Genomic DNA, 21,959 nt, shown 5'->3' with positions numbered 1-21,959 from the left:
TTCCTAGTAGCTGCTATAGTGCTGTGTTTTGAATTTAGTATGAAAATAATGTTGATAACACACTGATGTTTTGGTTGTTAAGCAGCCAAGGACTTTTCAGCTTCTCACACTGTGCCAGGTGCACAAGAAGCTGGGAAGGGGCACAGCCAGGACAGCTGACTCAAACTGGCCAAAAGGATTTTCCAATCCATATGATGTCATGCTCAATATATATTCTGGGGCAAGGTGGCCAGGGGAACCACTACTCAGGAATGGGCTGGGTATCAGCTGACAGGTAATGAGCAATTGCCTTGTGCATCACTTGTTTTACATATTTTTCTATTATTGCTATTATTAATATTGCTGTTATTATTATTATTATTTTCCCTTTCCTATTAAACTGTCTTTATCTTAACCCTCAAGGTTTACCTTTTTTCGAGTTGTCTCCCCCATCCCACTGCAGGGGTGGTATGGCTGTGTATGGTGTTTAGCTGCCTGCCAGGTTAGACCACAAAAATATGTTTGTTCTGTTCATACTCTCCCCTGGGCATCCACGCACAGTCACATTGGAGGCAGGGTACTGTGATGGACCACCCCTTGGTGGTGTACTGTGATGGACCACCACCAGTATGGCCATTCCTGTGTTCTTACATACCTGGGTAACATTTTATTCATTATAGTAATATACCTGTATAGTTTGTGTCTTCTTCATGTGTATAGCTTTGTACATACATTCAGGAGAAGAGAAGAAAAATATGCTACTTAAGACAGGTACAGAGTTTTGTCTCCTTTACCTTTCTTAGCACTTAGGATTGCCTGGTAAGCAAGTCAGTGGGCTTTTCTCTCTACCTTGTCTCTGTCTCTATGGCATACTCCATTTTAATCCATATGCTGGAACCAATTGCTGCAAAAATCAGGGCCATCAAGTTCTGAGCATTTGAGAGGGGCTGAGCTAGAACTGCCGGTAATAAATAAAACATAAAATATTGTTTCTGCAGGAAGAATTGGCCAAATACAGTTAAAATGCATCAAGTGGAAGGAAATATCCCATACAGCCCCTCTCTTGTGCACTGTATGAAGGACAAAAGGAAGAATCATATATTATGGCAAGACGAAGTCATGAAGACAAAAAATTAGACACATAGGCACAAGCCATCATTACAAGGCCACCCAGAGGCACGTGGGTCAGCTTTCTGTCAGGGCTAGAACTGGATGCAAGGCGAAGAAGGGCACCTTCCAAGCCAAAGGCTGCAGCCAGCCAGGCATCAGTCCTGGGGAATGAGTTCTGGGAGCCTCACAGCTGATACCCTGTGGGATTAGGGTTCAGTCTCGTAGAATCCTAAATGCAACACAAAGTGCAGACAACACAAAGCCATTTAGCTTTGCACTGCCTTGGACTCCAGCTCTTTGGCTGCCAGCAAGCTCCTCATGACAGCTATAGGAAGAAAAGCATAGAGTAGGTTTTGTTTCACTGAGATTTATTTATTTTTACTTGTCAGCAGATTATAGATAAGAAAAAAATAGTCATTTTACAATTTCTTTTGAATAAAAGTGATTTCTAAATAATGTAAAAGAATATGAAGTGAACTCCAACCTCTCTTCTCACCAGCCTAAGGAGTTCCACAGGAATCCCTCAAGTCTGATACAACGGGGCAGTACTAGCTATAGCTGAGAGGGGTTTTGAGTAACTAGAGGCAACAAGAGTTCTGCTGTGGAGATTCCTTCAGGAATGAGGACCAGAATCATGACCAACTTCTGGGAAGCAAGTGTAGTAGCTTACTTTTAAAAACAGCAGGCTAAAATAAGCAAAACACTTTTCAAAGTCCCAGCTCATCTCCTGCTTTACGTGTGATTGCTAATTTTACTAGAACTGCTGACAATGTTGCTGTGTGTGCTCTAACTGCACCACGAGAAACCAAAAGCTGCAGAGCATTCATTCCACTGTAAAGCTGTGCCAATATCTCCTTAACAGACACGAGAAATTACGTTTCTATTTCAGGAAACAATTCCAGGAAGAAATGGTTGCAGAGGAGTTTCGTGGAAACTGGCTTCTTGGAAGTGCTTTCCTTTCCCACCCACAGACGCCAGGCCCAGCAGCCCAAACATGCCATCCCATCTCTCCTACCTGCAGGCAGACACATGTAGAAGCCCTGCTCTCTTTCTCCTCTCCCTTCCTGTCCTTTCTCCATGAGACATGTTGATGATCAGCCCCCTACCTACCCCACACCCACCACACCTATCCTCCCCCAGCTATTCTATCATCGGCCAGACTTCAGGCATCTAAAGGAGCAGCCAGGGGACACCTGTAAAATGTCCCTAGGAAGGAGAACAGCAGGACACATTGCACCCCGTCCAGCCTTCAGGTACAATCTTCCCTGCCCAAATGCCTGGAAAGAGAGAGCAGAGGAAATACCTGCCAGAGAGGCAGCCAAAGGTGTGGAAGGACGCCCCTAGAATAAGATCAGCTGGGCAAAGTGGTCAGTGATCTCCAACAGTGCTGCAGTACTGGGGTCAGAAATGGCGTGGTTGGTCACCTCTAGAGAAGTGTCCAAACAAAACAAGCTCATCTCAGCCCTCACGGACACCCAAGTCACTGTAGTAGCACAACTTTCCTGGGTGAGCTTAGCCCGGTCAGTTATTCACATCAGTTAGCACGGCCGGGAGAAGAAAGTGCAAACCTGCCCTGGCTTGGGCGCTGGTGGCTGGGCTTGGTTTGTTTTCTTGCTCATATTTCTATGACGCAGTATGGGGGAGGAGCACCATATCAGGCTCCCATGGGAGCCAAAACCGAAACAGAAAGCCAGAGGCAGCTGCCTGTGACACAACAGGGGCTGTGGTGTCAGAGCTCAGCAGCACAGGGACACAGCAGCAGCCACAGACCAGCTCAGGTCGCCAGGGCGGCACCTTAGCCCTCCCCAGCGTATTTCAGCTCCGCACCCAGACAGATGGGCAGCCTGTAAGTATCTTCCACTGGGTCCCCCACTTTTTTAGTGGCATTGACATTGGGAGGAGCTTACAGGAGAAGTGGTGCTGCAGGATGCAAACGTCTGGGAGGGAGCAGGTCGTTCCCCAGCTCTGGGACACTTCTGGGGCAGTTCCTCCACAGTCTGGTCCATGTGTCACTGGCTAGTTTCTGTTTGCCAGGAATCTTTAGCTCTTTCTTCACCTGTAGCTTCCCCACAGCTGATCCAGCCTGAGAGGGAAAGAGGGATCCTGGCGGGGAGCAAGTGGCTTAAAGGAAAGGTGCCAAGTCCAAAACTGCCTTCCTTTCCCACCGCTCTTGCATGGCATTACTCCCCTAAGCAGCTGGGGAGGGCAGATGCATGAAAGCCAAGTCTTCTGGCTTTTCAGTGCAAGCCCATCCCCTCAACCCTTTGCATTCAGCCTGCTCATTGTGGTGACATCCGGCAGCTTCACACAGATGTTTGTCCCTGCACAGAGGCCAGATCCTGCACTGGACCTCCATTCTTTGGCCTCCCTGTCCCACCACCTTCGCCCAGGCACTCAGCCAGCAGGTCACAGGGGAGAAGGCACAGCCCCAGCCTGGGAAGGTGCTGACCTGCCTGCAAGCCAGCAGAGGGAAGGGCCATGCAGTCTTGGTAGCACAGAGGGTCCCTATGAGCCGCATCTCACACACAGACACCACGGGGAGCTTCTGAGCCGTGCACATGAGTCCCTTTGCCTGGGAGACAGAGACACAGAGCTCTCCATGGTGAAGTCTAGTCCTTCAGCAATGCCTGCCCAGAAACAAGGGGACTGAAGCTAGGTTAGGGCTCCCTGCACCATGCTTGGGTTCCTCTTTCTTGCACCTTTGAGGTGCCACAGACCCTCCAAAGGCACAGGCATGTCCTGAGAGGCAAAAGGGCTGCAGATGCCTAGCAGAAGTCCCAGCTGGACACTGGGTGACAGCTCTTTTCCTGTTTATGCCCTGCTTCTCAGTCAGGCTGCCTCCAAATCGGCCTTGGGGCTGAGCTGCAGAGCTCATGAATGGCATGTCTGCGGCTGCGCTGATGGCAGCATGCCATGTCTCAGCTTTCATTGCCAAACCATACGTTTCCTCCAGGCCGGACATGTGCTCTCTGCACCAGCTGACACAGGGCACCTGCACCGGGAATGCTTCTGTCACAGTCACACCTGGAGACAGGGATTTACCTGCTGGGCTGGGCTGGGAAGGCAGCAGGATGCTGAGACTCAAGTCTGCCTGCAATGTGGCAGGGTGAACAGAGGGGCAGTGCTGGGAAAAGAAAATAGGTCCTTAAAGACATGAGCCTCAAAGCAGAAGAGAGGGTAGAGATTTCCCTGGGCTCTCACACATGCAGAGATCACATAGCAGCACTGGGTCTCTGAGGTGGCTCTCCGCCACCACTGCCACACACCTGCTAGGAATTTAATTCTCTGTTCCCTCTCTAGTAAACATGTGCAGCTAGGACAATTTTTAATTGCTTTTATATTTTATGGAGGTGGGGTAGTTAAATAAAAGATAACGCGATTGAACAAAAAGCCCGTGATTCTGCAAGCCTGCCTGCCCTAGGAAACCAGTCTAAAGAAATACGACAGCAAGGGTTGGTGAGTGAGCACGGCCAGGACCGGGCTGGCTCTGAGTTCTGACAGAAATCACTGAGGAGCTGGTGGGCCCTCCAGGCGCAGCTTGTTCTGCCTCTGAGAGATGCGAGGCAGGGTGACAGTGAGAACGGGGGCAGGCGTGAGCCCCTGTGGGATAGGGAGAAGAGCAGCAGTGCCTGGCTGCAGGAGAGCATGTGTAAAGAAAGACAAACCAAGAGGTGATACCAGCAGCAAGTCAAACCCTGGTGAAATTACACGTGCATGAGGGTCCATTCTGCAATATGCTTTGGGCCCAAGCATGGATAGTTTCCGGGTCATTTGTGTATGCATTGTAGATTCAGAACAATGGGCATACTCCATGTGACCCTCAAGTCTCTCCAGAAGCCTGTCGTGAAGATGATCTCCAAGGGAAGCTACAAGAAGTGGTGAAGAGGACAGGTCGGTGTCTGGATGCTGTGACCCCCTCATGCTGTGTGTGTTCTCCTCCTGGCTATGACTGTGTGGAGAAGAAGTTTGGGACAGAGAAGCTTGTGCACATTAAACATAGGTGCCCCACTTCCAAGTGTCCAGGGAGACAGGGATTGGGAGGGAGATGCAAAAGGGTCTAGTCACCAGTGTTTCAGTCATGCACTGGGTACAGATGTGCATGGGGTCTGTCCTGCCACTCTAAAAACTCAAAGGCTGTGCCAAATCCACAAGTGGCTGTGGGGACTGACATTGTGAATTTCTTGAGGAGAAGTGGTAAAAACAGGACATAATTCTGGGCAAAGGGAGGAAAGTGGTTATTTGCATGTCCTCAAGCCAGAGGCTCAGCTTGAAGCCAAGGTCGCTGAGCTCCTTGCCCTGTGTTTGTGCCTCCATGCAGACCCAGATGGCCAGTGCTCCAATGCTGCATGGCCTGCAGCCAGTGATAACCCTTCCTGATGCCACTTGCCTTTTTTTCAGGGTGAAGCAGAAGCCTGAAAGAGAGCACTAAGGACAGTCCACATCTCTGGGTGGAGGAGTCTGGTTTACCAGGCAGTCTGAGAGAGGAGCGTGGAGGACAGTAATCACAGGTCTGTCTCTGTAGCACCCATCTCCCTGGGCCCCACAGGAGGGCAGATGGCTGCAAGTGGGTCCAAGGTGCCTCTTTGTGGTGGACAACCATCTGTCTGCTTGAGGCATCAGTCCTCAGGCAACTGAAACAGAGAAGCACCACATCTGGTTGAAGCAGTAAAGGTGGGGGGCTGCCTTGGTTGCAGTGACCATGAGATGGTGGAGTTCAGAATCTCCTGTGGTGGGAGCAGAATACCGAGCAGAATTGCAACCCTGGACTTCAGCAGGGCCGACTTTGGCCTTTTCAAACAATTGCTGGAGGAAATCCCGTGGGCAAGGCTGCTTGAAGGTCAAGGGGCCCAAGATAGTTGGTTAACATTCAGGGACTGCTTCTACCAAGCTCAAGATCAGTGCATCCCGACGCGCAGAAAGTCAAGGAGGGGAGCCAGGAGGCCTGCGTGGTTAAACAGGGAACTGCTGGGCAAACTCAAGTGGAAGAGGAGGGTTTACAAATCATGGAAGGAGGGGCTGGCCACTTGGGAAGAATATAAGGCTGTTGTCAGAGGATGTAGGGAGGCAACTAGGAAAGCTAAGGCCTCCTTAGAGTTAAACCTGGCGAGAGGGGTCAAGGACAACAGGAAGAGCTTCTTCAAATACATGGCAGATAAAACTAACACCAGAGGCAATGTAGGCCCACTGATGAACGGGGTGGGTGCCCTGGTGCCAGAAGATACAGAGAAGGCAGAATTACGGAATGCCTTCTTTGTCTCTGTCTACTCTGCCGGAGGCTGTCCTGAGGAGCCCTGTACCCTTGAGGCCCCAGAGGAAGGCAGGGCAATGGAGGAGTTTGCCTCAGTTGATGATGACTGGGTTAGGGACCAGTTAAGCAATCTGGACATCCATAAATCCATGGGTCCAGATGGGATGCACCCGTGGGTGCTGAGGGTGCTGGCTGAAGTCATCGCTGGACCGCTCTCCATCATCTTTGCCAAGTCTTGGGAAACGGGAGAGGTGCCTGAGGACTGGAGGAAAGCAAATGTCACTCCGGTCTTCAAAAAGGGCAAGAAGGAGGACCCGGGCAACTATAGACCGGTCAGCCTCACCTCCATCCCTGGGAAAGTGATGGAACACCTTATCCTTGGTGCCATCTTAAGACATATCAAGGATAAGAGGGTCATCAGGGACAGTCAACATGGCTTCACCAAGGGGAAGTCGTGTTTGACCAACCTCATAGCCTTTTATGAAGACGTAACAAGGTGGATTGACGATGGCAGAGCAGTGGATGTGGTCTACCTTGACTTCAGCAAAGCATTTGACACCGTCTCCCACAGCATCCTCACGGCAAAACTGAGGAAGTGTGGACTGGATGATCGGGTAGTGAGGTGGACTGCAAACTGGCTGAAGGAGAGAAGCCAGAGAGTCGTGGTCAATGGGGCAGAGTCTGGTTGGAGGCCTGTATCTAGTGGAGTGCCTCAAGGGTCAGTTCTGGGACCAATACTATTCAATATATTCATCAATGACTTGGATGAGGGAATTGAGTGTACTATCAGCAAGTTTGCTGATGACACCAAGCTGGGAGGAGTGGCTGACATGCCAGAAGGCTGTGCTGCCATCCAGCGAGATCTGGACAGGCTAGAGAGTTGGGCGGGGAAAAATTTAATGAAATATAACAAGGGAAAATGTAGAGTCTTGCATCTGGGCAGGAACAACCCCAGGTTCCAGTACAGGTTGGGGAATGACCTATTAGAGAGCAGTGTAGGGGAAAGGGACCTGGGGGTCCTGGTGGACAGCAGGATGACCATGAGCCAGCACTGTGCCCTTGTGGCCAAGAAGGCCAATGGCATCCTGGGTGTATTAGAAGGGGGGTGGTTAGTAGGTCGAGAGAGGTTCTCCTTCCCCTCTACTCTGCCCTGGTGAGACCTCATCTGGAATATTGTGTCCAGTTCTGGGCCCCTCAGTTCAAGAAGGATAGGGAACTGCTGGAGAGAGTCCAGCGCAGGGCCACAAAGATGATTAAGGGAGTGGAGCATCTCCCTTATGAGGAAAGGCTGAGGGAGCTGGGTCTCTTTAGCTTGGAGAAGAGGAGACTGAGGGGTGACCTCATCAATTTTTATAAATATATAAAGGGTGGGTGTCACGAGGATGGAGCCAGGCTCTTCTCGGTGTCAACCAACAGTAAGACAAGGGGTAATGGGTTCAAGCTGGAACACAAGAGGTTCCACTCAGCTTCTGCAGACATTGCCTTGCCATTACTTGAGTCCTTCTTTGCTCCTCAAACAATTCATTTCCCCTCCTACAGGCAGAGCGAAATTACAGCAAAACACATGGATGCGTTGGACAATTGAGGGTGGTGGGACCTCAGGAGGTCTCCAGGCCAAGAGTCTCCCCAGAGCAGACTCGGGAGGTCTGTGTATGTGTGTCTGTTTCTGTGTGCATGTGTGTGCACGCGCACGCGTGCGTTTGTTGGCACCACAGCCAACGCTTTCCTGCAGTCCTCAGTGCAGAGATCGTCCCTTGAGGTAAGAGAGCAGCCGAGTGCGGGTCTGCTTTCACAAGTGTCACAGAAGGAGCTCCTTCTGGGCAGCTCCTGGTTCTTTTTCAAAGCTCATTCCTATAGCTCCCATCAATCCAATCTGAACAATGCTCAGGAGTCCCATGCACGCTTTTGACAAAACTTTCACCTTTGATGAATATCTCGAGCGTTCACGTCAGCTCCGTTTTGAAGGAGGAACTCGACCATCTCTTCACGGCGCTCGATGACCGCAACGGCAAGCGGAGTGTATCCCAACTGAAAGGAGAAATCGTCTCCCTTAGAAGAACACAGGAAAGTCAAGCGAGTTTGGGGAAGAGAAGCCTTACCCAAAGCCCAAGCTTACGTCATTCTTAGCATCAATATGGGCATTGTGCTCGAGTAAGAGCTCCACCATCGATTCGCTGGGCATGATGGCAGCCATGTGAAGGGCAGTGTTGCCACCAGCACCTTTGTGGTCGGGGTTGGCACCATGCTCCAGCAGAGCGGTCACACAGTCTTTGTGCTGGTGCTGTACTGCCTGGAAACAAGCCACAAGGGAGGAGTCGCTTCCCACATGTACATTTCTCTCTGTCAGAACTCCTGCATCTTCCCAACACGGGAAAGTACGAGCGTCTTCAAAGATAAGGCAACATATGCCCCTTCCCCCCTGACTGCAACATACTTGTTTCTACACAGGCCTACGTAAAGAATCACGCGAGGCAGGAATCTCTCAGTGCATCATTGACAAGCCCCACGTACAACAGCATAACTTATTCCACGTACCAGCATCAGCGGCGATTTCTTAAACATGCCACGAGGGTTTAGCTTGCACTTCTTTCCTGCCAGAAATCGAACGACATCTGCATGGCCGTTCGCACAAGCAAGATGCAGACGCGTCCTAGAAATTAAATACATCCAGTTAACACAGACAAGACAGCCGAAGACATCGTTTCAGGCTGTGCTGCCTACCACCTAGGGCCACAAGGCTCAACTGCCAAAAAAGCAGCCAAAAGCAAGCTTTCCCGTGCCAGAGCCGGTGGCAGCAGTTGCACACCCAAAGCCTGGGGCTGGCTAGGCACCATCCTCAGCACCTCTGTCGAGCCAGGAGGCATCTTCTCAGCTGTGGCAATGAAGGTGCACAACCGGACTCCTGTGCCCAGGCACTGGTCCCTGCCTCCAGCCAGACCTGCCCGGCCACCCAGCAGAGCAAAGGATACGGCGCCTTGGCAGCCTGGAGCCTCTGGAGGCCACATAGGTCTGCGGAGACTGTGGAGTCTGCGTAAGCCCCTGGCTTTGCCCCCAGCGAGTCCTGCGCCGGATGTATCCCAGAGACAGGGGAGATGGGATTTCTAGCAGCAACGGGAAGCTGTGCCCTGTGGCTCTGTGACTCCGTGTCCTGGAAAGGAAGAGGAAAGGAGCCGTCTCTGCTTGCACGAAGGCCTGCGGAGCTCCACAGAAGGGTCGCTACGGGGAGCAGGCTGGCAGAGCAGGGCAGAGTGGCGCATCCGCTGGCTCCTGTCCCAGCTCGGGCGGGCCTCCGGTAAGGGCAGCGCTGTGGAGCCGGCCTGTCCCTAGGGTGCTCGTGATCGTGCTGGGCTTCGCCGGCTCTTGCAGCCAGGGCACGCGGATCTTCGCTATGGGCACTGCCCGCTTCTTACTGCTTGTTGGCATCCCGCGAGTTGATACGGAATCTCTTCCGCCACCAGATTCCTTGCAGCCGGACCAGGTCGCCGCTGGCGGCCGCACTGTGCAGCCCGCCCCGGCCCTTCTGCCGGAGCTCCAAGGCCCCGGCGGTGCTGGGCGCGGAAGCGCTGTCGGACGGTGGCTGCTCCGGCACCCTCCTGAGCAGTTCGATGAAGCACTGCATGCTTCGCGGCGACGAGGGCACGGCCCGCTCCGGGTTGAGCAGTCGCAGGAGGCACCCGGCGGACTCTGCCGAGCCCCGGGAGAGCGAGGGAAGAGGGCGCGGAGAGGGCGAGAGGAGCCCAGAACCGAGCCCCTGGCGAACAAGGCAAGAGGGCACGGAGGGGGCGAGAGCAGCCTAGAACCGAGCCCCTGGCAAACAAGGCTAGAGGGCACGGAGGGGGCGAGAGCAGCCTAGAACCGAGCCCCTGGCAAACAAGGCTAGAGGGCACGGAGAGGGCGAGAGCAGCCCAGAACCTGTGCCATTTGCACAGCTGCGGTTCTGGAGCCCAGTTCGCTGCCGCGTTCAGACTGTTGAAGGATGCGTCCGTCTGCGTCGGGCGCGGTTCTGGGGGAGAATACGGCGGGGGTGGCCACAGATGGGGCTGCCGAGGAAGCGCTGAGCGCGCAGCAAAGCTTCGCCCTGTGCCACTGTTGCTAGACAGCCCAAAAGACCTCAGCATGAGGCTTACTCAAAAGTTCATATTCGACTAATAATAAATGAGAAGTCCAGCAGTAATTAAGTTCCAACTGGAGAGCCAAACCTATCGCGAAATTGAGAAGTCAACCGTGGACAAAGGCGTGCTGAGCCTCACGGAAGTGTCACTACAGGGAGCAGGCTGGCAGAGCAGGGCAGAGCGGAGCATCCACCCGCTCCACCATAAGGGTGGCCCGCGGTGGGGTGGGTGGCTGGAGGCTGCGGCAGTGGCTGTAGCACCCTCCCCTCAGCAGCTCCTTGTTATCCCTCAGCGTGTGGCCGCAGAGTCCGGCGATGCGGGTCCCCAAAAGTGGAGCTGGAGGCGGCCAGCGCTTCTCTCGGGTGGGCAGGGACCTCGGGAGTTCTCTCGCCCAGCTCGCACTGTCACTCACAGTGACACCCCCTCGGGGCTCCTGTGAATGTACATCGTGCTGGTTTGAGGCGTGTGTTTGCGTGGCCAGATTTCCTCCAGTGAGCTCTTCTGCAATGCTGCTCAGCTCCTGTGATCCAGAAGAGAATGTGCCTCAGCTGCTCTGTGCACGGTGCTGGGCACGTGAAGCACGTGACCCCTGCCCAGAAACCAAGCAGGGAGAAGAGGGCCAGCAGGACAGCAAGGAAAGAGCTGGGGAGCTGCAGGCCTGCTCCATGGGCTTAAGTGCTGGCAGAGCAGCCTGGGGACCACAGCTGGGCCTGCTGGTTGGCTCCTTTTTGCCGGTGCGTTAGGGTAGCTGTGCCTCGGCAGGCTGCAAGCAGCCAAGTGACTTCTGTGGGCATCTCGAGGTCCGTTGCCACCTGGCTTCCCCCTCCTTCCCTGCCTTGCGTCACCAGATTGCGTCGTGCTGAAACAGCTGGCTCTGACGGTGTTCAGTGCTGCCTGAAGCCAAAACCCCAAGCAAGCCTGACCTTAGAAAATGAAGGCCAGGTAGATTTGCAGTCTGCTCCATTTTGCATGCAAGAGTGGGTGGGTTATTGAAAGGGAGGCCAAGATCTGTCTTTGAAAATGTGCTGTTTACAGCATATGTGCTGTTCAGGAGCCCTATTTGCCTACTCCTTAGGAGCAAAATGTTGAAGGATGTGTCCCCCTGTGCAGTAAAATGCAGTAGGAGTGGACACAGAGGGGCTTGTTGACAGCCGCTGTAGAGACAGAAACGCACAGTCATTTGCTTTGTGTCAGCCACGGGTGAAAGCACCTGTTAAGTCTCTCTCCTTATTCTTCATGGCATTCTTCAGGGACTCGGCTTAGCCCTTGGTGCGGATATGCCATTCTTTCAATTCCTGCAGCCATCGAACCACAGCAAGAATCCCCAGTAGTCAGCTTAGGTTTGATAAAACGGAGTGGACTGCTTTGACTCTCATGTCAACTCTCACAAGCCATGTTACTGCTTCATCTTTTATACTGGCCCCTCTCCTATATCTGCAGTGATTTCCTACAGCCTTTCTTCAATGCTGCCACAACACTCGTCCTCACCTTCCAGGACTCCAAACGCTCATTTGGTGAAGGATCCGGAAAGGACAGCAGTTGTCCCAGAGCAAGAGCTGTCAAGTACTGCTGGGCCTTGTGTGCCTCCCCCAGGATATTCTCCTGTCCTTTCACAGCCCGCATATTGCTGCAGCTGCTTAGGAAGGCTACATATAGAAGGGAAGGAAATGCCTTTGGTAAAGATACTGATAACAGGAACAAAAATCTTTTAGAAACCCCTAGGCATAATGTAACAAGACTAGGCCTGATGTACCAAGGCTAGGCATCATGTAACAGAAACCTTGCAAGCTGGGAAAGCGGAATATTCCACTAAATGAAGAGCGGGGTACAGGACTTTTGCTGAGTAGCAGCACAAAATGACAATATGCTTGCTGAAGAAATTAGGTCAAGAAGCTGACAGCGGGGGGAGCACCAGCTGCGAAGACCACCGGGGAGCACTAGAGACCCCCGACAAAGACTCTCGAATACCGCAGATGGACTTCCGGGAAAGGGTGGGGTTATGTAAATAATTTATGTTTAATGTATTAACTAAGCAGTAGAGACAAATGAATATGCAAGAGGTATATGGAATAAATACCAAAAAGTGCAAGTCACGCTCATGCTCGATTAGAGGAGCGATCCTCCGAGCGTCCGGCGTACTGTAATAGAAGTGCCTGCTTTTTAACACTTTCAAAACAGTGTTAAAGAGTCTTTTTTGCCGACTTTTTGGTATCAATACCTCCACACTTGCGTGTCCTGTGTACCGGAAGAGCAACGGCCATTCATGAGCCATCCTACACATCTTCACAGCCAGCTGATAAAGAGCAAGGCACAGACGCGCACACACACACATGCAGGGCTTACTGCACTACTGCTGGAGACTGAAGTGCTCACTACAGGCATGTTCACGGTACAGGTGCTACTTTCCAAGCACTGCAGGGTTCATCTGGGTTGTGTAGCTGCCTCGCCTCGTGCTAATGGCAGCTCGGGCCTCTCTCCTCTGTGAAGGAGCGATCCGCTTTTGTCCCAAGTGCTGAGGTGGAGGCAGCAGTCCCACGTCTGTGGGAGAGAGCTGGCAGCAGCTGTGGGGTGGACAGGATAGCAAGCAAAGAAAATATTCCCTTGCACTTGATTGCTGTGCTCTCGTCATTGTCTTTGCTGCGAAACATGGAGGGTGGCTGGGACAGTGATGTGCCAGAGTCTCCAGCGTGGAGAAAAGACCCTCCCTTGTGCTCTCTCCCTGCACACCTCCAACATCAGGGCAAGTGCTGTGCTCAGGTGTTGCAGAGGGGTTGAGCGGACTGCTAAGCAGCCAGATTTTATCTGCTTACACATCACCACGGAACTTACTACTGCTTATGTCCTTGGCCTTTATGGGACGTTTGCAGGACTGTTCCTGGGCAGAGATCTCATTCTCAGTTATGTGAAGAATAGGTCTGATTTACTGTTTGAAGAGACATTTGGTATCTTCTCAAGGCTGTTTTGGTTTTAGAGCCCGGAGATCCATTAACATTCACCAGTGCTAAAAGTGGTCGCGTGCAGGGCAGTTGATTTATTACCTAGTGATTATCGCCAAATTTTGTGGACGTGCATAACCAAAAGAAAATTTTACTCATGATAATATTATTTTAATAGAAAGCCATACCTTTTTCTCGGAGGCTTCCCACCTGCAGAAGATCCCCTACTCACTGAGCAGACGTAGTAAGAGTCATGCTATATAAGTTGTATGCAAATATTGTAATTAATCAGGCTTACAGGACTCCCCTGAGGGCGTGTATATACTGATAGGATGTTGTATAAATGATTGAGACTTTCGGCAGAGATGGCGGCGGGCGGGCGGCGGCGGCTGCTCCCGGCCTGGATGGGGGCGGCGGGGGACGAGCGGGCGGCGGCGCCCCCCGCCAAGGCGGTGCGGAGGCGGCGGCAGGCGGTGGCACGGCCCAGGTAGAGCCGCTGGGGCGGGGGGAGCGGCGGCGGCGGCGGCGGCGGGCGAAGCTCGGCGCTCCCCCCGCTGAGCGTCTCTCCCCGTGCGGTGCGCAGGGCGGCGGAGGTGGTGTATTGTATGAACGAGGCGGAGCTGGTGGACGTGGCCTTGGCGGTCCTGGCCGAGGTGAGCCCGGACCCCCGGGGGTGGGGACGCGGCCCTGGCCCTTCACGGGGGCTGCCAGGGCCGGTACAGCTGCCTTCATCCCCCGGCCGGGCACTGCGGGACAAGACCTGCCTCCGCTGGGAACCTGGGGACTGGCGATGGGCTGCCCCTCCGCACTGCCCCCCTCCCTCCTTAGAGTGCTCCCGGGTTGAAGTCGCACAGCTGTGTCTGGTTGTTTTCTCTTTGGGCAGAATCTGCAGTGCGAGGAAGGTGAGGAGGAAACCCAGTCCTGGAGCCAAGGCGGGCAGGAGTTTCAGCAAGCACCAAACAAGGCACCTGGAAGCACAGCCAGCAATGGGGCAGGCAGTGACCGCGGTCCGGCTCTCCCATGCCCTCCTGACACTGGTGCTGATGCTGATGCAGAGAGGACAGACTGGGAGGACTCTGAAGATGATGTTCTGAAATATGTCAGGGAGATCTTTTTCAGCTAATGCTGCCTCCTCTGTGGTTTCCCAGGAGCAAAGGGGAGGTGGCCCCTCTGACAGCATTGCAGGAGGACAGCCTGGAGTGGGCTGGGTATCTGCTGTGTTGATGGCCTGTGAAGCTGGGAGGAGGCCTATGAAGGCCATGGGGAAGAAGGAAGGGGGCACTCACTTCTATCAGTGTGCGCTGTGCTCCAGATTAGATTATGTTCCTTTCTGTTTGGTATCTTGGAGCATGGACAGATTAAAGAGGACATTTGAGTTTCTGTGAGTATCTCTTTGGTGAGTCAGTATTGGGACTGGAGGGGAGCACGGAGTTGCTGGGCCTGGAATGTCTTTGCTGGCCAGCCTTTGGGCTCCCTTGTCCTTGTGGTCCCCCTGTGACAGCTGCAGTGAGGCCTGGCAGTCTGTCCACATTGGACCTGACACTGAATGTGCCTCCAGGCTTGGGCAGGCCTCCCATAGCTCAGGAAGACATGGGTGGGAGCAGACTGGCAGGGACCATCTTGAGGGGGCTAACCCCATGGCATTGTGCATGGGGGTCTATGAAGGGATGAGGATGGCTTAGCATCCTCTTCCCAGTCTGAAGAGGGGGTGAACAAACAAAGATGAGACTGAAGCAGGCGCGAGAGCCTTTATTGAAATGAAGAATCAGCCAACCAGCATCACCAGCCACATCCCCCCAAAGACTGCAGCAGGAGAGAAAACGGACCCTCATGTGCCTGAAGGGGATGGGGGGGAAAGCCGGCGAGGTTTGTGCGAGGTTACAGATGTGGCATGGAGCAGTGCTGTGCATTGCCGTGGCAGAGCCTCCATCCAGTGTTCTGGCTGTGATGGCCCAGCTGGGGCACTGCAACCCAGCCTGCAGCGGCCCTGGCCCTGCTCCCTGAGCACACCCTTGCATGGGGTATGTTTTGGGCTGAGCTGAGCTGGCTCTGTGGTAAGCTGCCCTCAGATAGATCCAGTCTCTCCTAGAGTCTCAAAGGCTGCTGGAGTGCTGGGCTTGGCTTCGTAGTATCAGTAGGGACAAACCTGGGGCTCTGCACCCAAATCCTCTGCTGGCTTGTGGAAACCCTCCTCTTCAGGGCTATGTTCAGCAAGTTGTTTGGCTGTCGCTCCAGGTGCTCTGCTGCTGCTGGGGTTGGATGTGGGCCCCTTCACCCTAATGAACTAAAGCAGAGTCACCTCAGATATTATTCCTGCAGGTGAAGTACAGGTGGTCCTGCTGAAGAAAGTATCTCCAGTACACATCTGAGGCTGCCACTGCTGTGACAGCAGTGTGAAGCCACAGCTCCTCAAGTCACAATTGCCTTGAAGGCATCCCTGGTTAGTCCAGGACGTGGAGAAGGAGCAGAGTCTCTTCAGGCAACTCAGAGAAAGGAAGCCTGTTTGCTTCTCTGGCTGCTTATACTTAGGCTAGATATGGCCAGAGGGCTGTGTCCACTGTGTGCTGGTTCTGATCTGTCCACTGTCCTCCGGGTCAAGGCCAGGAATGCTGTTGCTCTGATGTTGTGCCCCAAGCCACGGTGTGTGTTACACGCTGCTGTTACTGTGAAGTTTCCACGCTGCGCTGTGAGTGTTAGTGTCTGCTGCCTGCTCGCCGCAAGAGAGCTGCACACAGCCGTGTGCCAGAGCATGGCTCAACATGGGTCTTTGGACTAAGGATCAAATTCCTGCCGGTGACTAAAGCTGTCGTGGGATTACTGTTTTAAATCAGGTTATCAATAGCTGTTGCGTCGTCTTCATTGTTGAATCTCAGTGGGCATGACCTCCTCAGTAAAAAGGCTTTGACATGGATGCGTGTGCTTGGTCCAGATGAGGTAGCAGTGAGAATCTGGAGCAGTAGCAGAGCCTGAGTCCCAAGCAGTGCCAGGAAGCCTCCAGTGAAATCAGAGGGGTGAATCCACTGTGAGGTTTGGAAAAGAAACATAATCAGGCCTCCAAACAGGATTGTTGTCTTGATGATGAGTATGATGAGGATCACCTTCCAGCCCTCTCTCTCCTCTGTGCACTTCACATGTGCAACAAAAATAGGGTAGAAAATGCTGAAGACCAGACAGGTGTACACACAAATCCTGGCTAGAACTATTCCTAGTAGGCTGATGCCCATCACCTGCAGATGCTTGTACTCCAGGCACTGCAGCTTCCCAGCTGTCTCGTTCCACAGGCAGAAGTTGTAAAAGCCGATGTGTTTGTCAGGGAGGTCAACCAGGTTCCCAGCTTCCCACAGCAGTGAATAAAACATCAAGGCCAAGGCCACACCAGGGCAGAGTAGAGGGGAAGGAGAACCTCTCTCGACCTACTAACCACCCCCCTTCTAATACACCCCAGGATGCCATTGGCCTTCTTGGCCACAAGGGCACAGTGCTGGCTCATGGTCATCCTGCTGTCCACCAGGACCCCCAGGTCCCTTTCCCCTACACTGCTCTCTAATAGGTCATTCCCCAACCTGTACTGGAACCTGGGGTTGTTCCTGCCCAGATGCAAGACTCTACATTTTCCCTTGTTATATTTCATTAAATTTTTCCCCGCCCAACTCTCTAGCCTGTCCAGATCTCGCTGGATGGCAGCACAGCCTTCTGGCGTGTCAGCCGCTCCTCCCAGCTTGGTGTCATCAGCAAACTTGCTGATAGTACACTCAATTCCCTCATCCAAGTCATTGATGAATATGTTGAATAGTATTGGTCCCAGAACTGACCCTTGAGGCACTCCACTAGATACAGGCCTCCAACCAGACTCTGCCCCATTGACCACGACTCTCTGGCTTCTCTCCTTCAGCCAGTTTGCAGTCCACCTCACTACCCGATCATCCAGTCCACACTTCCTCAGTTTTGCCGTGAGGATGCTGTGGGAGACGGTGTCAAATGCTTTGCTGAAGTCAAGGTAGACCACATCCACTGCTTTGCCATCGTCAATCCACCTTGTTACGTCTTCATAAAAGGCTATGAGGTTGGTCAAACACGACTTCCCCTTGGTGAAGCCATGTTGACTGTCCCTGATGACCCTCTTATCCTTGATATGTCTTAAGATGGCACCAAGGATAAGGTGTTCCATCACTTTCCCAGGGATGGAGGTGAGGCTGACCGGTCTATAGTTGCCCGGGTCCTCCTTCTTGCCCTTTTTGAAGACCGGAGTGACATTTGCTTTCCTCCAGTCCTCAGGCACCTCTCCCGTTTCCCAAGACTCGGCAAAGATGATGGAGAGCGGTCCAGCAGTGACTTCAGCCAGCTCCCTCAGCACCCGCGGGTGCATCCCATCTGGACCCATGGATTTATGGATGTCCAGATTGCTTAACTGGTCCCTAACCCAGTCCTCATCAACTAAGACAAACTCCTCCGTTGCCCTGCCTTCCTCTGGGGCCTCAGGGGTACGGGGCTCCTCAGGACAGCCTCCGGCAGAGTAGACAGAGACAAAGAAGGCATTCCGTAATTCTGCCTTCTCTCTATCTTCTGGCACCAGGGCACCCACCCCATTCATCAGTGGGCCTGCGTTGCCTCTGGTGTTAGTTTTACCTGCCATGTATTTGAAGAAGCTCTTCCTGTTGTCCTTGACCCCTCTCGCCAGGTTTAACTCTAAGGAGGCCTTAGCTTTCCTAGTTGCCTCCCTACATCCTCTGACAACAGCCTTATATTCTTCCCAAGTGGCCAGCCCCTCTTTCCATGATTTGTAAAGCCTCCTCTTCCACTTGAGTTTGCCCAGCAGTTCCCTGCTTAACCACGCAGGTCTCCTGGCTCCTCTCCTTGACTTCCTGCGCGTCGGGATGCACTGATCTTGAGCTTGGTAGAAGCAGTCCCTGAAAGTTAACCAACTATCTTGGGCCCCTTGACCTTCAAGCAGCCTTGCCCACGGGATTTCCTCCAGCAATTGTTTGAAAAGGCCAAAGTCGGCCCTGCTGAAGTCCAGGGTTGCAATTCTGCTCGGTATTCTGCTCCCACCACAGGAGATCCTGAACTCCACCATCTCATGGTCGCTGCAACCAAGGCAGCCCCCCACCTTTACTGCTTCAACCAGACCCTCCTTGTTAGCGAGGACGAGATCCAGCAGCGCACCTCTCCTAGTCGGCTCCTCCACTATTTGCATCAGAAAGCTGTCATCAATGCACTGGAGGAACCTCCTAGACTGAGGCTGGCTGGCTGAGTAGTCCTTCCAGCAAACATCAGGGTAGTTAAAATCCCCCATAACAACCAGAGCCTGTGACTGTGAGGCCACGCTCAGCTGCCCGTAGAAGGCCTCATCAACATCCTCACTCTGATCTGGAGGCCTGTAATAGACACCCACAGCAGTGTCACCCCTGCCAGCCTGCCCCTTAATTCTCACCCACAGACTCTCAACTTGCTCCTCACCCGCACCTGGACAGTACTCTATACATTGTAGTTGCTCTCTCACATAAAGAGCAACTCCACCACCACGCTTGGCTGGCCTGTCTTTCCTGAAAAGGACACAGCCATCCATGACCACATTCCAGTCATGCGAGCTGTCCCACCATGTCTCTGTTAATGCCACCAGATCATAATCTCCTGACCGAACGCAGGTTTCTAACTCCTCCTGCTTATTCCCCATGCTGCGCGCATTGGTGAACAGGCACTTCAGGGAGCGAGCCGAGTACGCCGATTTCACCCTAGGGGCCTGAGGGGCCTCCCGGTCTTTATGGATTCCAGCATGCTGGATGTCAAAATGCCATATTCAATTTGTAAGGAATAGCCACTTTGCTTAAAAACAAAGAATGTCCCCTCTACTTTCATTCCAGTCAATTTAACTATTCACTTTTGTCATCTCTTTTTCTTCTTCTAGTTTATTCAGTGGAATATTCACAAAAGTGGCTTGAAGGTGTCTGAATACAATCTTCCCAGTGAAGCTACAGGTCCTTTTGTTCTGTCTGGATACAGTGGCTACAAGCAAGTCCAGTTCCCACGAGGAAGGCTTTTTGCTTTTGACTCTGAGGGCAACTATATGTTGACGTGTTCTTCTACTGGAGGAGTCATTTTTAAGGTAAATCTGAGAAGTGATGGGAAGTACTCTTACGCATCCATACAAGCTCTTGTTACAAGGCTGCAACATCAGCCAGTGGAAGTTCTCAAACAGCACCTACCATTCCCTGCCCTGTGAAAACTGATGCTTAGTTTCATACAGTGTGCATTTTAGCCGTGTGTGGTATTAAGCAAGTGTTTGAACCTTCTATAAGTATTTGGCCCTGTGTTTGTAGCTAGAGTATGTGTGCTCTTTGTTCTTAAAGCTTAGCTGCAGCAGTTTTCCGTAGTGCCCGAGTCCCTAGGACAAAGTTGGTGGTTTTGTGTTTTTTTACTTAATACATTGATGCATGCCAGTTCAATGCAAAATGTGTGATAGTTGACTGATGCCTATCTTTAATCTGCCTTGTGTACTTGCTGATGTTATGTTAGTCCCAGACAGATTCTCTCCTCTTACTGTGTACTGAAAGGAAATGAAGGATAAGGCTGAATGGTTCCAAGTACCCAAAGTTCTGTGCCACAGTAGCAAGTGGTTACTGACCACATGCCTTTTGCCTGCCTCCTCTTGAGTCGATGCCCATCAGTATAAGTCATTGCAAGGCAGAGGAGATGGAATTTTTACTGTGCATCTGGGACGTTCAGAGCACCCGCACTAACATGAGCTATAGTTTAGGCTTAAATGCTCCTCATCAGTGTGTGCTCTCAGCCTGTCTCATTTAATTACTGCAGCTCGGCTGGTGTCAGAAGCTGAGCTTGCTTGAGAGCATGCGCTTCTATTGTGAGACTAGAACTTTGTTTCTTCTCGTGAGCTACATGCATCTCAACATCTCTCTGATTTTTCTGCTTAATTGTGTATGCTGATAGGGAAATGAAGTCTGTAGCAGGCTTTGGCTTCGCCTGTGGATGCACTGTCCCCACCACAGAAACGTATCTCCTTAAAATCTTATGCTTTCCTTTTAGTTAAATGGTGAGGACAAGGTTCTGGAGAGCTGCCTTTCCCTAGGAGGACACCGAGCTCCTGTTGTCACAGTGGATTGGAGCACAGCTATGGACTGTGGGACCTGCCTCACTGCCTCAATGGACGGGAAGATTAAATTAACAACCTTACTGGCTCAAAAGTCTTAACCTGGACAGTGGTGAAGGGAAAGAGCAAGAGACTTGATGAACGGTGTTAACTCCACAGGAACAAACTGCATGGGAGAGAAGGCAAACCGTAGTCCTTCTTCACAATGTATATTTGCCTCTTGACAAAAGTTAAATATATTTGCCAAACTGTGCAATAGAATGCCGTTATGGGACCAGATCAGTGGGAGCACTGAAAAATAAATCTCCACTGACCCATTGTGGCAGCTGGACTCCCTCCATTAGGGAGTCTTGATGATCACGTGGCTAGAATGCTACTGAGATGATGTATTAGGGATTCTACAGCAGAAAGTGAGGCTGGAGGAGGCATGCACAGTGCATGGTGATGAGATGGCTCAAACCGGAAAGGCTGTTGTGAAACTAGAGTATTTTTTCAGTATAACACTTGTTGTTGTGCTGCTTTTTGTTTTATTTCCACAAAAAGAAAATACTCCCTTGCACTTGATTCCTGTGTTCTTCTTAGCTGTTGCTGCAAAACATGGAGGGTGGCTGGGGCAGTGCTGTACCCAGAGAGTCTCCTGTGTGGAGAAAAGACCCATGTGCACCCTTTCACTGGGTGCTTCCAGCACTGACACTCACACGCTGCGGGGAACCAGTGCAAGACATGCAGGAACAAAAAGAATTGCATTCGGCCAGATGTGTTGCATTCCCTGATGCTACCTGCTGCCAACTAGAGAAGAGATGCTGAGTCAGGCTTGTTGCAATGCCGGTGTTGGAGTTCAGAAGCTACATACCGCCTAGCAGTGAGCAGGTGGTGGACAGGAGGAGGGAGGGCCAGAACCGTTCTGGTCCTCTCTCATGCTCTCTGTCACTGGAGCTGTCTCTCTCCCTGCACACCCCCAACATCAGGGCAAGTGCTGTGCTCAGGTGTTGCAGAGGGGGTTGAGTGGACTGCTAAGCAGCCAGATTTCATCTTACACAGCACCACGGAACTTACTGCTGCTTATGTCCTTGGCCTTTATGGGGAGTTTACAGGACTGTTCCTGGGTGGAGGTGTCTTTCTGAGGTATGTGCAGAATGGGTCCAATTTACAGTTTGAAGGTAGGTTTGGTGTCTTCTCAAAGCTGTTTTGGTTTTAGAGCCCAGAGATCCCTTAACATTCACCAATGTGAAGGGCGGTTGCCTGGAGGGGCAAGTCTGCTTTTGCCAAGTGTGCTTCGGCGACTTTGTGAAGGGTGGCTTCTCCAAGTTGTAATTGCTAGCTGGCTATCTCCTTGCACTTGAAGTGATGAGGACTGGGCCAGGTGAACCTCCAGAGCTGGCTGCTTCCACTGCTGCCCAGCCAGACCTGGAGCACGATGGTTCTTCTGCACTTGCAGGTCTCAAAGCAGGGGTTAGAAATCAAGATTC

General features: G+C 52.3%; 2 protein-coding genes and 1 long non-coding RNA gene across 3 annotated transcripts; 2 read left to right on the top strand and 1 right to left on the bottom strand.

The window, feature by feature from the left end:
• The first annotated feature begins 2,790 nt into the window (after nt 1-2,790).
• On the top strand, nt 2,791-21,345 carry LOC135984594 (uncharacterized). Its single transcript, XR_010605658.1, has 5 exons — nt 2,791-2,935; nt 4,878-4,980; nt 5,488-5,597; nt 19,291-19,488; nt 20,427-21,345. It is a non-coding gene; the product is annotated as an uncharacterized LOC135984594 (long non-coding RNA).
• On the top strand, nt 13,748-14,765 carry LOC135984592 (cell cycle regulator of non-homologous end joining-like). Its single transcript, XM_065627067.1, has 3 exons — nt 13,748-13,872; nt 13,969-14,038; nt 14,269-14,765. Exons 1-3 carry the CDS (start codon nt 13,751-13,753, stop codon nt 14,506-14,508), a joined length of 432 nt encoding a protein of 143 aa, XP_065483139.1. The 5' UTR covers nt 13,748-13,750; the 3' UTR covers nt 14,509-14,765.
• On the bottom strand, nt 16,242-16,787 carry LOC135998080 (transmembrane protein 140-like). Its single transcript, XM_065651181.1, is given in 2 exon segments — nt 16,242-16,324; nt 16,327-16,787. Coding segments are annotated over 2 exon segments (501 nt in total). The 5' UTR covers nt 16,745-16,787.
• Nucleotides 21,346-21,959: the final 614 nt, after the last annotated feature.

Source organism: Caloenas nicobarica, chromosome 1 (assembly GCF_036013445.1).
Source record: "Caloenas nicobarica isolate bCalNic1 chromosome 1, bCalNic1.hap1, whole genome shotgun sequence".
Lineage (NCBI taxonomy): Eukaryota > Metazoa > Chordata > Aves > Columbiformes > Columbidae > Caloenas > Caloenas nicobarica.
This window is presented reverse-complemented; position numbering and strand designations above follow the sequence as displayed.